The sequence below is a fragment of the Xiphophorus maculatus genome, chromosome 18, assembly GCF_002775205.1.
Source record: "Xiphophorus maculatus strain JP 163 A chromosome 18, X_maculatus-5.0-male, whole genome shotgun sequence".
Lineage (NCBI taxonomy): Eukaryota > Metazoa > Chordata > Actinopteri > Cyprinodontiformes > Poeciliidae > Xiphophorus > Xiphophorus maculatus.
In genome coordinates, this window is record NC_036460.1 from 23,694,041 (window position 1) to 23,708,235 (window position 14,195).

The 14,195-nt window shown below is 39.6% G+C and overlaps 2 protein-coding genes across 5 annotated transcripts in view; one reads left to right on the plus strand and one right to left on the minus strand.

Moving 5' to 3' along the window:
* Positions 1-6,466, plus strand: c18h19orf54 (chromosome 18 C19orf54 homolog). Of its 2 annotated transcripts, XM_023351106.1 has the most exons (7): positions 1-220; positions 296-483; positions 2,101-2,169; positions 2,328-2,452; positions 3,297-3,426; positions 3,495-3,565; positions 4,507-6,466. In XM_023351106.1, the coding sequence occupies exons 2-7, from the start codon at positions 311-313 to the stop codon at positions 4,848-4,850; spliced, it is 912 nt and encodes a 303-aa protein (XP_023206874.1). In that variant the 5' UTR covers positions 1-220; positions 296-310; the 3' UTR covers positions 4,851-6,466. The 2 variants fall into 2 exon arrangements, with proteins under 2 accessions (XP_023206874.1, XP_023206876.1); XM_023351108.1 differs by lacking the exon at positions 2,101-2,169.
* itpkc (inositol-trisphosphate 3-kinase C) overlaps positions 5,585-14,195 on the minus strand; it is a 23,596-nt gene continuing 14,985 nt past the window's right edge. For all 3 annotated transcript variants that reach the window (XM_023351103.1, XM_023351104.1, XM_023351105.1), the window contains exons 3-8: positions 11,050-11,149; positions 10,470-10,683; positions 10,133-10,337; positions 8,171-8,272; positions 7,499-7,570; positions 5,585-7,390 (exon numbers count right to left, since the gene is read on the minus strand). In XM_023351103.1, coding sequence (XP_023206871.1) covers positions 7,151-7,390; positions 7,499-7,570; positions 8,171-8,272; positions 10,133-10,337; positions 10,470-10,683; positions 11,050-11,149 — 933 coding nt within the window. In that variant the 3' untranslated portion in view covers positions 5,585-7,150. The remainder of the gene's footprint in view (positions 7,391-7,498; positions 7,571-8,170; positions 8,273-10,132; positions 10,338-10,469; positions 10,684-11,049; positions 11,150-14,195) is intronic.

The window sequence follows — 14,195 nt, forward strand, 5'->3', positions numbered from 1 at the left end:
AGCAATTTCTGCTAAATATGGGCATGAAACCGGTGAGCGTCAGCTCAAGTTGACAGTCTGTGAAGTTAGTGTCAAACCAGCTTATATATCGTTGTAGAATAACATTTACGGTGTTATTTTTGCGCAAATTCATTTTAGAGTCGATATTAAAATTTCTGTGCTGCCATGAACGCAGCAAAACAGCGAGTCAGACACCAGTGAGCAGGAGCAGAGGCGGCAGGTTTGTGTTATCATTGCTCTCTCTGAAATTATGCAAAATATGCTAACAGAGCCTTTTCTCTGTCTCTCTGTTAAGGCGGAGGAGCTGAAGATGTCTCCACCTCCACCCTCAGCTCCTGGTCCTCCACCTCCACCTCCTGCTCCGTGTCCTCCACCTCCTGCAGCGGAGAAGAAGAAGCTGTACCAGACCATAGCCAGCAGCAGGCGTCCTGTGGAGGGGGATCACACTGAGGCTTGCCTGCTCCTCAGACAGAGGGAGAGCTGGTGAGATTTGGCATAAGAATAAATAAAACCTTCAGCTAAATCCCTTCTGATGTCCTAATCTGAAAAAGTGAACAACGATAATAATAAATGGACTTGTGTCATGAAATCAAGATAGTTGGTTTCATGTCGCCAAACATCTTGTGATAATTTCACTCGCTGACAAAAATAGTGACGAGCCAAAGTCTGAGTTTTACTTGGGTCACATATTGTGTATGTATGTGTGAGAACAGGCCACCACATTGCCTGGCCAGGGCAATCAGATTTGCAATCAGGGCAAATCTGATTGCCCTGTAAATCTGCGTCCAACATGTGACAGATTATTAAACTCTGTCGAGTGATAACAAGGACATCTGCTTCGCCTGGTGTCCTTTAATCTCTGTTTCTGCCGGACTGTTGGATGCTCCTGCAACACTAAAATCTCACCTGAAATACACTTTGTCAAAGTATTCATACCCTTTCCCTCTTTCTGTCAAATGACAACTACAATGTTTCAGTATTTTGTCTGGAGTTTGTGGTAATTTAGTACAAACTGAATTTGTTTGGCAATAGCACAGAGGAGAACAGCATTAATATAGTCAGGATAAAAACAAACGTCTTTTTCACAATATTCTCATTTTTTGAGTCTCAGAATTTTGGGTTTCCATTATCTGTTAGCCATAAAGATAAACATTACAAGAAACAAAGGCTTGGGATATGTCGCTCTGTGTTTTCTATTCTATATAAGTTTAACTTTCTGAAATGACTGGCAGGAAATATTTGAATTTTATGCAATATTTCTTTTATTTTTTATTTTTGTAATGTACCTGTAAATTTCAATCTAACAAGAGACATGGCAACAAAACAAAAATAAATGACAACAAGTACAAGGTACAACAAATAAGAAAGAAGAAATGCCATGGACAGAAAAAAGAATTGCATAAATGTGAAGTGGAAGGAAAACATTTTATGGTTTGCAACATTTTTATAAATGAAAATCTGAAATGTGCGACATGCATTTATGTTTAGCCCTCTTTAGTCTGATACTTCTGCATGAAATCCAACCAAGTTGTAGCCCTCCCGCCAAGCTAACATGGCTAACACTGACCGTGTTTATCAGAGAAGCAGTCAGTAGGACAGTACCAACTTTGCAGGAGCTCCAGAGATCCAAAGCTCAGGAAGGGAGAACCTGGTGACGTGAAAACAAGTAGTTGTGTACTGTTCTCATCTGGCTTTTCAAAGATGATGATTGTTATTTTTACTGAAGAACATGCAGTCTCTTGCGTTTACAGAATCCATTGGAGCTTTCTACTTTGATCCAGTCACTGAGCTTGAAAATCAGTACCTGATCTGCTTAATTAAAGGGGAAAGAAATGTTCCGTCACTGACTATAATATGATCACGAAGCAACGCTAATCTAATCTGTAGCTGTTAAAAGAGTTTATTTATGGCGCGTTTGCACAAAGCCAAGTTTTAGACTGTTTACGCACAAAAATGCAAGTTTAGCTCTTGTACATTGGAACTGACCTTTAAATATTTTGGAGCAAAAGGTCATTTTGAACTAGACTGTAACAAAAATAATGTCAAAGTTGTTCTCAGGAAGTCATTTTCTTTTATTTGATGCAATGTTTCATTGGTTAGTTTCAGGCAGGACCTGCAGTGGTTACTAGTTAACAAGTACGTGCCTTCCCTCATCCAAGACGGCCCACAGTAAGTCACTGAACCGAACGCTCTGAAACCTTCGTCTTAACGAGAAACCAGTGATGGAGCGTGTGTAGATCTGTCTCTAAACACAAACGGAGTATTTTTTGTTTCCCTACAATGAGTCCTAAAACGTGACCCGTTCACAGCGAGTATTGATTCTTCAGGTGTGGCTTGGTGGCCCTGTGGATGGCTGCCCACCTGCGACAGCCGCAGCTGAGCGTCACCATGGAGACGGTGGTTCAGACAGCAGTGAGGAGGGGCTGCACCGCCCAGGGGGAAATGTTTTCAGGTAACCTCAGTGTGTAGGACCACTTGTTGCTGGAGCATTTTAAAGTTATTTTATTTGATAAAGTTTTGTATTCATTCATATTTAGCTGTGCCTTTATAACCACTGCTGCTTTGATAAAATTCACATTGATGCTGTTGTATGTAGTTATTCCCATTTCAAATAATATCCCTGCTGCACTCTGTTGCTGCTTTCTATGCACTAAAACACATACGTATATTGTACCTTTTCTTTGTTTTTATTTTTTCAAAATACCCCTGCCTCTTTCTTTGGATCCGAGTAAGCTATTTTGAATACAGCATTATGTCTTCTTTGTTGGAAATTTGCACTTCTTGCATAGTTTCTTATATTCTTATTTTTTCTGTTTACTGGCATCTGGTTTAACTGAGTTCCCCCATGGTGGGACAGTAAAGGATATTTCTATTCCAGCTGTAGAAGCAGCAAAAATATCAACAAATAAATGTATTATATTATTTGTGTATAATATGTATTATAATAATTATTATTATAAAAAAATTTTAAAAAATGGCGCCGGCTCAGCTGGCTGCCTGCAGACGCAGCTCCTGTCGTGTGCTGTAACTGCGAAATAATTTCCCTGCTGGGATGAATAAAGTAAAAATTATTATTATTATTATTATTATTATAAGCTCCAGATTAGTAGAAAATAAACCTTAGATTGTGTTCCACTTAACTTAGAAATAAGATGCAACAAGGAGAATATACTTTGCTCCAAGAAATCAGTTAAAATGGAAAATGCTGCCGCTTTGTTTCTGTTTTACAAGATTCTGAACCCGGTGTTGTGATGTGTTGTTGCCGTTTGTTCTTGCTGAGCTTTCTGTATTTCCAGCGTGTAACATGGCCCTGCTGGCAGAGGAGCTCTGTGTCTGTAAGGCTGAACTGCTGTCGGGAGGTCTGAGTGGCAGAAACTCGGCAGCCATCGTCGAACACCTGTGGAGCGGACAACCTGTTCTCATCCCGTATCCTGCTGCCAAATGACGGCAAATACTTTTACCTGCAACGTGCAGCTCCTTGACGGTATGCACAGGTATGATGAGGACTTCAACCATGAGCCATGCCAGCGTCAGGGTTACAGGGCGCACTGGGCCGTTGCTTCAGGTAAGACCTTGTTGTTGGGCAGATGATTTAAAAAAAAAAAAAAAAAAAAAGCAAATGTCACTGAAAAGTTTGTCTCCATTTTTCATTAAGTGGATTTGGTTTAATTCCTGACTCACATCAGATCTTAACTTTAGGAGCGTTTATTGCAGGGTGTGAAGATATGTGACCCATTTTAGCTTTTGTGCAGTTTAATAAACACATAATTCAAAATAAAAATGACTTTCTGCATTAAATATTGTATTTGTTGACATCTTATAGAAAAAAACAAACAACTAAACTAGATACAAGCAATTTCACACAGTTTTATGACAAGATGCTTTTACATCCCTGGAGGTTCTTCATATTAAAACTGAAAACTTCAGTATTTCTTTACTGGGATCTTCTTTGTTAGGCTGTTTCTATTCTAAATCAGACTAAAGTTAAATGCATATGTGACAAAAAACAACAAAAAACTAATTTGACAATAAAAAGAAATTCCCACAGTAAAATGTGACAGTGACAGCATCATACTGAGAAGTTGCTTTTCTTCGGTAGCATAGGCAAGCTGGTCGGTGCTGATAGGAAGATGGATGGAGCTAATGCTGCATTCCATTTGCACTCCAAACTGGGAAATTTTGACTTCCCAGTCGGAAAAATCAACTTGAACACCACCTGAAGTCGGATTTGACACTGGGAGCAACTCGGCAAGATGTGGTGGAAACATGTTTGAGTGCGTCTAAAATCAGTGTTACAATCAGTATTGCACGTGCATCAATAAACTGAACAAATAAAAAGTGTTTTTCAAACTTACGGAAGTTTGAAATGATTGTAAGAGATGCTGTGAACAATGTGTGAGCGTTGCCATGTTGGAATTAAGTTTCATTTCGGTCTTTAAACTACCCTTTACCTTAATGAATCTTTGCTCTTCTGAACCATAAATGTAAATTACCCATTGATTGCAGGTGTGCTCCTCGGTTTGAACCAGGCGAGCGTAAACAACGAGTACGCTCAACCAGATCCCTCTCTGCCCTGGCTCTACGTCGCCAAAGGCGGCCATCTTCCTTGTCCCATCACCAGCACGAGTGCCGCTGAGGTTTACATCCTCGCCAAGCAGGGCAAGAGCCTGCGCTACCAGCTGTGGAGTCTGGACAGCGTTGCCCAGAGCAACCGGCAGCTGAGGATGATGGACCCTCTGCGAGCCAACGATGGGAGCCAGTATGTGGTTCCGGAAGGAGGAGTGGAGGCCGGGCTCGCGGGACAGGCGGTTTTACTCCACACGAGAACTCAGCAGCAGGAACCACAGTGACGTTGCTCAAAAACTACGGTTTCATCTGTTGCCACATCCTCCTGAACGGTCGCTACGCAACGTTAGTATGTTTACCAGAAGATTTTGTCTAATCGAGAGCGAAAAGTTTCACAATCATTTTATAAATGTTTAGACAAGTGATAATGACAATTGTAGACATGATATATCTAAAAAATATTTTTATGGTCTGAATAGCTTAATATTTCAGTTTGTACAACTGCAGTCCATTGCGAAACACTTTGAACTGACTTTCCCCATCAAACAAACCTTAAAGTGATTGGTTAACCTTCACAGCAGCTTTAGCGTCGACCAATCACCTTGTCTGTAACAGTGTTACAGACAAGGTCTGACCTTGTCAGTGTTACAGACATTCCACCCACTGAATTTCAGTGGGTGGAATTCAGTGGATTCCACCCACTGAATAATCAGTTAAGCATATACAACTTTAATCAATACTTCTACATTTAAAATATGTTCGTTATTGACTTACATATTGCACACACGCATTCACAATTTTATTTAAATCAATTTATTTTGCTAATGAACTGTGGCACTTTTGGTCCTTGATTTTGTCTTTCATTTTTCTAACTTGGTTCAGTTTCTCCACTAACTGAACAAAACGATGAGATTTTACAGTATTTATATTTGAGCAATTTAAAATAAAATGCCTTCTCGTATTTTTCCACCTTGTTTTGATCTTCAGCTGCCCTAATGAAGAAAAAAAAAGTTTCTTGTAGATCTTATTTTCAGTTTATTGCAATCCGTAATGTGGACAAAGCAGGGATTAACAATTTCATTAGTCTTTGTTTAAGACCTTTAAGAAAACAAACATAAAAAACAAAAAAAAACAAAACATGGTTTATATCCAGTTTTCTTTCTTGGAAAGTAGCACCCAGTTTGAGAACCTGATTATTTCCCCACATCACAGAGAATTTGTGGGCTGGTAATACTTTGTAAACATTAATACTACATTTCCACCTGGTGTGATTACTATTTAGAGATGAAAGTGTTTATTTTATTTTCATTACGTTAGATTTATGCAGTGCCAAAGTAAATTTTTGTACCAAGTTAAAGAATTGCACGCAGACCCTCTAGAAGAGCGGCCGGACACCGATCGATTTCCAAAACATTATTATTATTAGCACTGCTATGGTATATTACAGCATGGTTTCTATGTAAACATGCTGAATACTAGCATCAGACGCTACACCATCCAGTTTAGTGTACCAAAACATCCTCGTCAAAGGTCATCTCATCTCAATAATTCTTTAAACTTAGACAAAGATTTTCCAGTCGGTTGTTCTAACGAAGCCTCTTAAAAGCTCTAACACATTAATCTTACCTCTAGTTAAATTTCACCCTTTATACCACCAGTTTGTTGTAAAATCCCCAAAGCAAAGCTGATTAGAGGAAATCTAATTCATGTTCAGCTGTAAACCAAGCACGCACACGCACACACACACACACACACACACACACACACACACACACACACACACAGAGGCACTGCTTGTTTTGTTCGATGGCTTTTTGAGGATCCACAGTGCAACAATTTCCAAAGAGGAGCAGCTTGGCCAAGCTGCTTACCGTACATTAAGAATAAAAGAAAAAAAAAATAAGTCACTGCATTGTGTCATACAAAAACTACTGGATAAAACCGTTTCTAAAAAAGGCAAAACTTTTAAGATTAGATACAAGTCAGTTTATACTTGGGTAAACTCTGTGGAGGGAGTCCTTTGCACTGGAATGATCAATTATAAAAAAAAAGGTGTTAGGCACAGGAACTTTACAAATATTAAGAAGGTTATCCCAAGGCCCAAAAACAAAAAGATTAAATTAAGCTATTTACATACTGAGTTAGTTAACACTTGGTCTCACCAGTGTTTTAGTGTTGCTGTGTGCTTAAACATAAAAAGTGGTCCATCAATAAAAAAAAAACAAAGATCTTGCCAACACAGATTCTGCAGAGTCAAGTTCATGGATGCAAGACAATTTGCTGTGTGCAACAACATCCAGCAGAGGGGGCTGCTGAGGAGGGCACTAGTGTGTCTTGGGGAGTGGGTTGGGTGAAAGTTTTAATTAGTTTGTAGCATTGAATTCTCAGATAATAAGTCAACGTGAGAATATTTAGATATTTAGTCTTGTACGTTTCACAACCTTCTGCTCAGAAGCTCTTAATAATGCATATCAACAGTCTTTTAGGCATGTATCACTTTGTCCTCCTGACGTTTCCTCTTATCCCGAGTGGATTAAGACACTTTGATGATGGCGTACAAAGATTTCAACGGCGCCCAGTCGCGTCACGCCTCCTCCGAGTTTTGATCTCCATCGCAAGGCGTCCGAGGCAGCATGCTGCCGAAGATGTCGATGAGGTTGTCCATCCCCCACAGGTAGCCGTCCTCCCTGTTGCCCTCCACCCAGGGCGTCCTGTGGTCCAACGTCATGGGGGGCGGCAGGGGAACCGTCTTGCCGAAGTCGATCATCCAGACGCTGGCCTTTCCCGATGCGTCGTGCACGAACAGAAGAGAGCTGCCCACGACCTGCGACAGAGAGAGAGAGGGGGGTTGAGGCGTTGCGGAAGGTGATGAGAAGACGCAGCGGGCAGACAGGAAGGGGAAACGGGCTCAGGGAGGAAAGCGTGTCCTCACCTCATGGGTCCTGAAGAAGTCCGACTTCTCAAGAACGGAGCGCAGCTCTTCCAGACGCTTCAGGTAACTTTTCTACAAAAACAGTGGAGGGATGTGAGAATGTGAGAACAAAAACAGGAAATGACACCTTTTTCTTTTTCCTGTTAGACGACGTCTGGAGCGTCACCTACTTCTAATAAACGCGTGTGAGTCGGGTTGTTGTTCGGACAGTAAACATACAAACAGCAGTGTGTTTAAACTTCGCATAAACACTGGAGCTATGGGCAACTCGTTTGATTGGCCAACACCTGCAGCGACTCACCTTCAGACCAAACAGATTTTCTAGAGTAGCTGTAGCTACAGACTGGGGGCTAAGATTTACTGATTTAATTCATCACATGTTGCCCTACCAGTAAATAAATAGTTATTTTAGTTTATTTAGAATATGAATTAAAAGTATTATCTCTTAAATAGATCTTTTTTTTTATTATTGTAATTAAGAGGTGACATACTGAAGTAATCACTGATCAATTTATTATTAAGTCATTCTTGGTAGAAACTCATTGACCTTTTTTTGTGTGAAAAAAGTAACTTTCTATTAAAAACTATTTTTAAATGGGTTTTTTTCTCTTTTTTGTGGTCATTCAGTTTGTTTTCATTTCTCCTGATTAATCAATTTATGGGGTCTCATACCAGGATCTGAATGTCGCCGTCAACAAAGTCCTCGAAGGCCTTCACCACCTGCTCTCTGTGCTTCGTCTTCTTGAAGCCGGTGTTGCACGATCCGTCCCCTTTCTGTCGGAACAGAGGGAAAAAAAACAACTTACTTTTTGTTCCTGAGATTTGTTTTACAAAGCCGCATTTTAAACCTATTGAGACCATGATTACCGGTATTTAAAATGTAAAACCTAGACTGTTGCCAATAAAGCTAGATTAAAATATATTTTACCTTTCACTCATAAAATAATTGTGACATTGGGTTTTATTCTAGCTGGATCAAGTGAATATTTTATTGATCAAGTTCATTAAAACAGCGGTTTAAATTTCTGAAGTAATATTTAAACACGACAGAAAGAGGAATATGTCTGACGACCAAAATACTTTATGGGTAATAGTTAGCCCTTTTTTCCTGCCCAATATCATGAAATATATAGTTTATATTGAGCTAGCAGTAGATACAACAAGTAGGCTGTAGAATAAGAAATAAAACTTTAGAGCAGCAAATTTTGCATAACCTTTTGGAAAAACTTCTTAATATTTTTGATATGTACTGGAAGAACTAGGTTTTCAAAATAAAAAACAAAAAAGGGTGCATATAATGGATATAAAGGATATTAATATTTGTGGAAAAAATAATTAACAAAAGACAACATTCATAGAAAAATTAAGTAAAAATTACTGGTACTTCTATTGAAATTCTGTTGTAGGAAATAAGTACAATTATTCAACGTAAGAACTGAAAAACTGCATTATATTTATATCTAAAAACATCAGTTGGTTCAAAATTAAATCAAGCAAAAGTTACAAAAAGAGCCACTTTGCAGACCCCTGTCTTAAGAAAATGATCATTGTATGAAATATGTAAAGTATATTTGTATTCAGATTATACATCAGACTTCTCCAGGTGTACAAGTGTGCTGTATATCTTCTCAAGCATTTTAAAAAGTTAAAATAGATTTTTATGACTAGGGTGCATTTGGCGTCACAAAAGAATATGCAGGCATTTTGTTTAGTGGTATTATTAACCATTTGCATAACACAAAAGAGTACATTCAAAGTCATCCTGGTTTACGTAATGCAAATTATTCAACCACATTCTTCTTGAAGGAGTGACCCATTTCTCTGTGGAATATGTTAAGCTCTTCCTGAATACAGACGGAGGGAGTGGAGGGGATGCTAGCTGTTGGGATAACCTTAAGAAATGGGCGATAAAGACGGGAAATCCCAGTTTGGTTGGTTTGAAGTGTTTCACATGAAAAGAAAAAAACGCTGAAGGATGGCCTGAGGCCCAGGATGCTGTCCTGGCAAGTTTCGTCCAGCATAGTTCCTGTTATCAGCTATCAGTACAGACTTGATGTTGCCTCGTTTGACACTGCTCTATCAATTTAGATTCTGCTGAATTCACCAGAAAAAAATCAATGCAGAAAGGTTGCAAAATTAAAAGTCACTAAAGTCATTAAAGAGTGTCATTTTATCCTTTGTTTCTCTATTTTCCACTCCGACTCCACAGTCTGGGCGTTTGGTTTATTACCAGATGATTTGCTGAAGCAGCAGCTGAATGCGATTAAACGCTACAACTATGACCTTTATGTTGGCTGTAAATACCTGTCTGACAAGAAAAAAAAAAAAATAGCTCCACTGCCAGCGTTTTCATTTGTCTTTGAGGTATGCAAATAGAGCATTTTTGCCTTTGATGAGCAGGATCGGATTTATTTTTTTATTCAAGAGAACAAACAGTCCTCTGTACAGATGCGTGTCTAAACACCATTTGCCATTCCCACTGCAGTTCGTCTTGTCAAGAAGAGATCCACTCCCACTCTTTGTTTACTTCTTGTAAAAACATGCCGCACTATTTATTGCTCAGCACCCCCGAGTAGCTCTGACGCCAGCAGTCAGACACGTTAATGCCGACGGACTTTCGGAGACGAGGCTGACCTTAATGCCCTCGATGCGGAAGCCGAGCGTGGCGGTGGAGCTCAGCGTCTCCCTCCACCTCATGTAGCGAGGCTTCAGGACGCCCTGCTGAGCGCGCTCCTCCTCGGTGGGGGCCGCGGGGTCCACGGAGATCATCTTCTCGTACATGTCTCTTCGCAGACGTTGGCACTCCTTCGCTTTTATCAGCTCCTCCTCCAAGCAGGTCCTGAAATCGGAAGGTTTACTTGGTTAAATTGGCTCACTGTGTTGGTTTCTTTCATATTGCCCTTATTCTTCTAAATCTGGCCCCGTCTGTGGTCAGTGTAGAAATATTTCACTCCCGGCTCTAAATGCTCACCTGCTGCCCATCTTACAGTCCATGATGGAAGGCATGTCGAAGTCAGTCAGCAGGTCGTCCATGATGTTGAAGTCCTGCTCGTCCTTGTGCAGCACACCGTAATACCCGGGGACGTAGGGACGCAGAACGTCCTTCATGAGCTTCTCCAGACACCGCTGCTCACACTCGCAGTAGCGCTTCAGCAGACGGCCGCCGTCTCCGGCCGTGAAGCTGCCTTCAGAAGATAAAAATGCTGATTAAAAGGAGCAGTTTGACATTTTGTGTTATGAACATGTATGTTTTTTTTTTAAAAACAAAGCAGATTGAGACCGCTTAGCTTTACTTCTTAATAGTGTTAACTAGTGTTAAAAGAAAGTTTGTGTGTCGATTAAACAGAGAAATCAGCTGCAGAGAGGTTGCTTGGTTGGTTTTTGTCACCTTTGGACACAGACACACGAGCTGCTTGCCCTGTTTCAAGTTTTTCCTGTTTTTCCATGTTGGGCTGAACTGACCGGCTGTAGATTTATTTACCAAACAGATACAATGGAGGTTTCAATCTTATCTTCCAGTTCTAGGCAATAAGCGTGATAAAAGTGCATACCTGTGTGGCCAGCTAGCTGCACCCACGAGTGACGGGGCTTTAGCGTAAAGGCTAAAGGGGAAAAGTGAACCATGCTCTTCAACTTGCTCCAGGATTTACTCTGCAGACAGAAAAAGAAACATTTCCATCCTCGTTAAAAAAAAAGAAGCAGAAAAAGAGGAAGAAAAACAACAAATCTGAGACCCTGATTGATCTGCGGATCCGTTTTAGTGGTCTCACAAAGCACCGAGGGAAGTCCAGGCCACAACAGTGATTACTGATTAAAGGAAAACACACCCTGTTCTCCACACACACATATCAGCAGACATTGGACAAGCTCTCCCCTTTAAACCAAGGCCGGGTGCACAACATACTCGACAAAGCCCATTCATAAAACATTTACCAAAGCCACTGTGTCGTAAAACAGAACCTCGCTGTCTGAAAGCGTGTGACAGTGTGTGTGTGTGTGTGTGTGTGTGTGTGTGTGTGTGTGTGCGTGTGAATGCAGCGGTTATCTATGTTGGGAAAGCTGAAATCGAGGACAGTGTGCAACAGGAGCGTTGACGCAAGTCGTTTGAGGAGAGCCAGACGTGCATTGATTAGAGCAAGAGTGTGTGTATGTGTGGGAAAGCACAACAAGTAAGACGGTTTCTGACAGGAACATGCTAGTCGGTGTTTTACACAACTGCACACAAACACAAACTGAGCAAATATTTCACCGGCTAACGACGAGCGCAAGAGTGTGATTAAGCATAATCTGAATCGCTGTCCTGATTTTGGAGGACATAAAACTACTGAGTCAGCTCAGGTGAGCAGTAAACTGCAGGTACAGTGAGCTGTAATCATAAAATAGTTTTTATTATTATTATTATTACAGGTTGGTTGGTGTGAATAGTTGTTCCTGTCTGCGTCTGCATTCTTCCACCAGCTGCTTCACTGAAACTGTCACAATTGAGTTATTTGAGTTTATGCAATGGTATTTTGTGTATAATAGTTTGACAGCTCCAATAAACATTCATTTCAAACCAGTTGGTATCATTCAGGGGGTGAAAAAGATTAATCACAGCACTACTAAACGCTAAACTCCTTCCTTCTAATTTTTTGTGATGTGCCTGATTCAGTTTTGTCTGCAGTATTAAAAAAGAATAAATAAATACATTTGGAGGAGCTTTAAGGATTTTAATCTTTATTTTATTTTGGGGACAAAAATATATTGCTATTTTTAATTTTGTTTTTAAAACACAAAAGGGCAAAACAAAAGGTTTTGTGTCAGATGAAAACATGAGGTGAACGAAGGCTAAGAGCGGGAAAAAATACATTTTTAAGATCTACAACCAAAGATTTCAGTAAAAAAAGAATTAAAAAAAATGTTGAAAAACAACAAAACAAAAATCTACTATTAATTAAAACAAGCAAAAATGTTTGTTAATCAGGAAGTAAATACATATAACTATAAAACTACACATATAATTATCTAGCCAACACATAAAAGTCCATATTTTTCAAGGCTTTCCTCCGATTTTTAAAACGTTCTGGATATTTTTGAATGACCAACGTGTTAAAAATAAACAGGTTGAATAATAATTGGGGCTCATCACCTGTAGGTTTAACAAAAAAAAAAGAAGAAAAAAAGAAGTGTATGAAATATTGTTAAATTAGCTTCATGAGTGAGGTACAGAGACGCTTCAATGCTTTTTGGCACCTGGACTTAAATACTTCGGCACTTGGACTTGTAAAATAAGGGGTTAAGGATCCTACAGTAAATGCAAATTCTTCAAAGCAATGTTTGTGTATGTTAGTAGCTTTATTTAGAAGGAGGGAAAAACAGGTTTATTACATTGCTTTGTCTAGAGTTAAAGTTGTAAGATGTGATTTCTTAATTAGCATTCATTCAGCCATACATAAATAAAAATTTTAAAAATCGGGTAAAATGTTAAAATTACAATGTGATTAGGTAAATTAAAGATGAGGCCAGAAATTTCTATTTAAAAAACCCCCACTTTACTCAGATTTACCAGATTTTTGTCACTTAGAAATATGGAAGAAGGAACAAAGTCTGGAAAAGTGAAACACTCGGGTCAGACGGTTCGTCTGGTGTTAAGCGCCATCAAGATTTTCATCAGGACTGCAGATTGAGGTGAGAATGACTCAAATGGCAGCACAGTTGCAGCACATTGTTACTGCAACCTGCGTCAACTTTAGAGTCAAAAACAGTGATGAAACTATCCCTGTCCTGAATTTAACATGACCAAAATTCCTGTATCTTGTGAAAACCCGTTTCACTAATCCAACCACAAACTGTACGTCTGGGCGGCACATGAGCACAGAGAGAGAAACAACTAAGAAGTAGACGATGTCTTGTACTGTAAAAGGGGCCGAGTAGTTTCTGTAAATATACTTTACAATACCCGACCTGAAAATACCCGATTATTCCTCAATATTTGCTTCCTTCTGATCTACACTCTGCTTTGTTTTTAGCTGCCGGCATCTCAAAAAAAAAAAAAATTTTACTTTTCAGGAAATGGAAAACAACTCCTGCTTCTGAATGTAAAATTAATTTGGTGAAAGTTACATGATCGTTTTAAAACTTTGTACAGGAAATGTATCAATGAACAGAGGTTTGACTTTCACAAGAAAACCAAAATGACCGATGGAGGGAGAAGAAGACGTTTGTAAGCAAAGGTTTGTTTTAGTCGTAAACAACATTTTATTCAAACTTATTAGAAATCTTCCCCACATCTGAGCATGCAAAGATGAGGCATAACATTATGACCTCCCAGGTCTGCAGCCAAGTCGCTCTCTGCACATCAATAAACCCGGCCATGACCCTGAGACCGGTTCTGCTCCTACCTTGAACTATCTGACAAATACAGAAAACCGCAGACGGGGAGCTGCACTTCTCGACACGGTTTCACACAGTCGTCAAACAGGATTCAGAACTTTTATCAACGTCAAGGTTTTTTATTTTAAGGCTTCAGTCATAAGATAAAAAAAGAAAAACAGTAAGTAAACAAACTCCAGAGAAACCGAGTCTCCTTAGATAGTCACCTTTAATTAGACACGTCCAACTTGTCAGGCGAGATTTCCTGAATACCAAACGTCTTAAAGGACAGTAAGATGGATAGGCAGATATCATGCCGTTCTGCTGAAGTTTTGTTTGTCCTTTG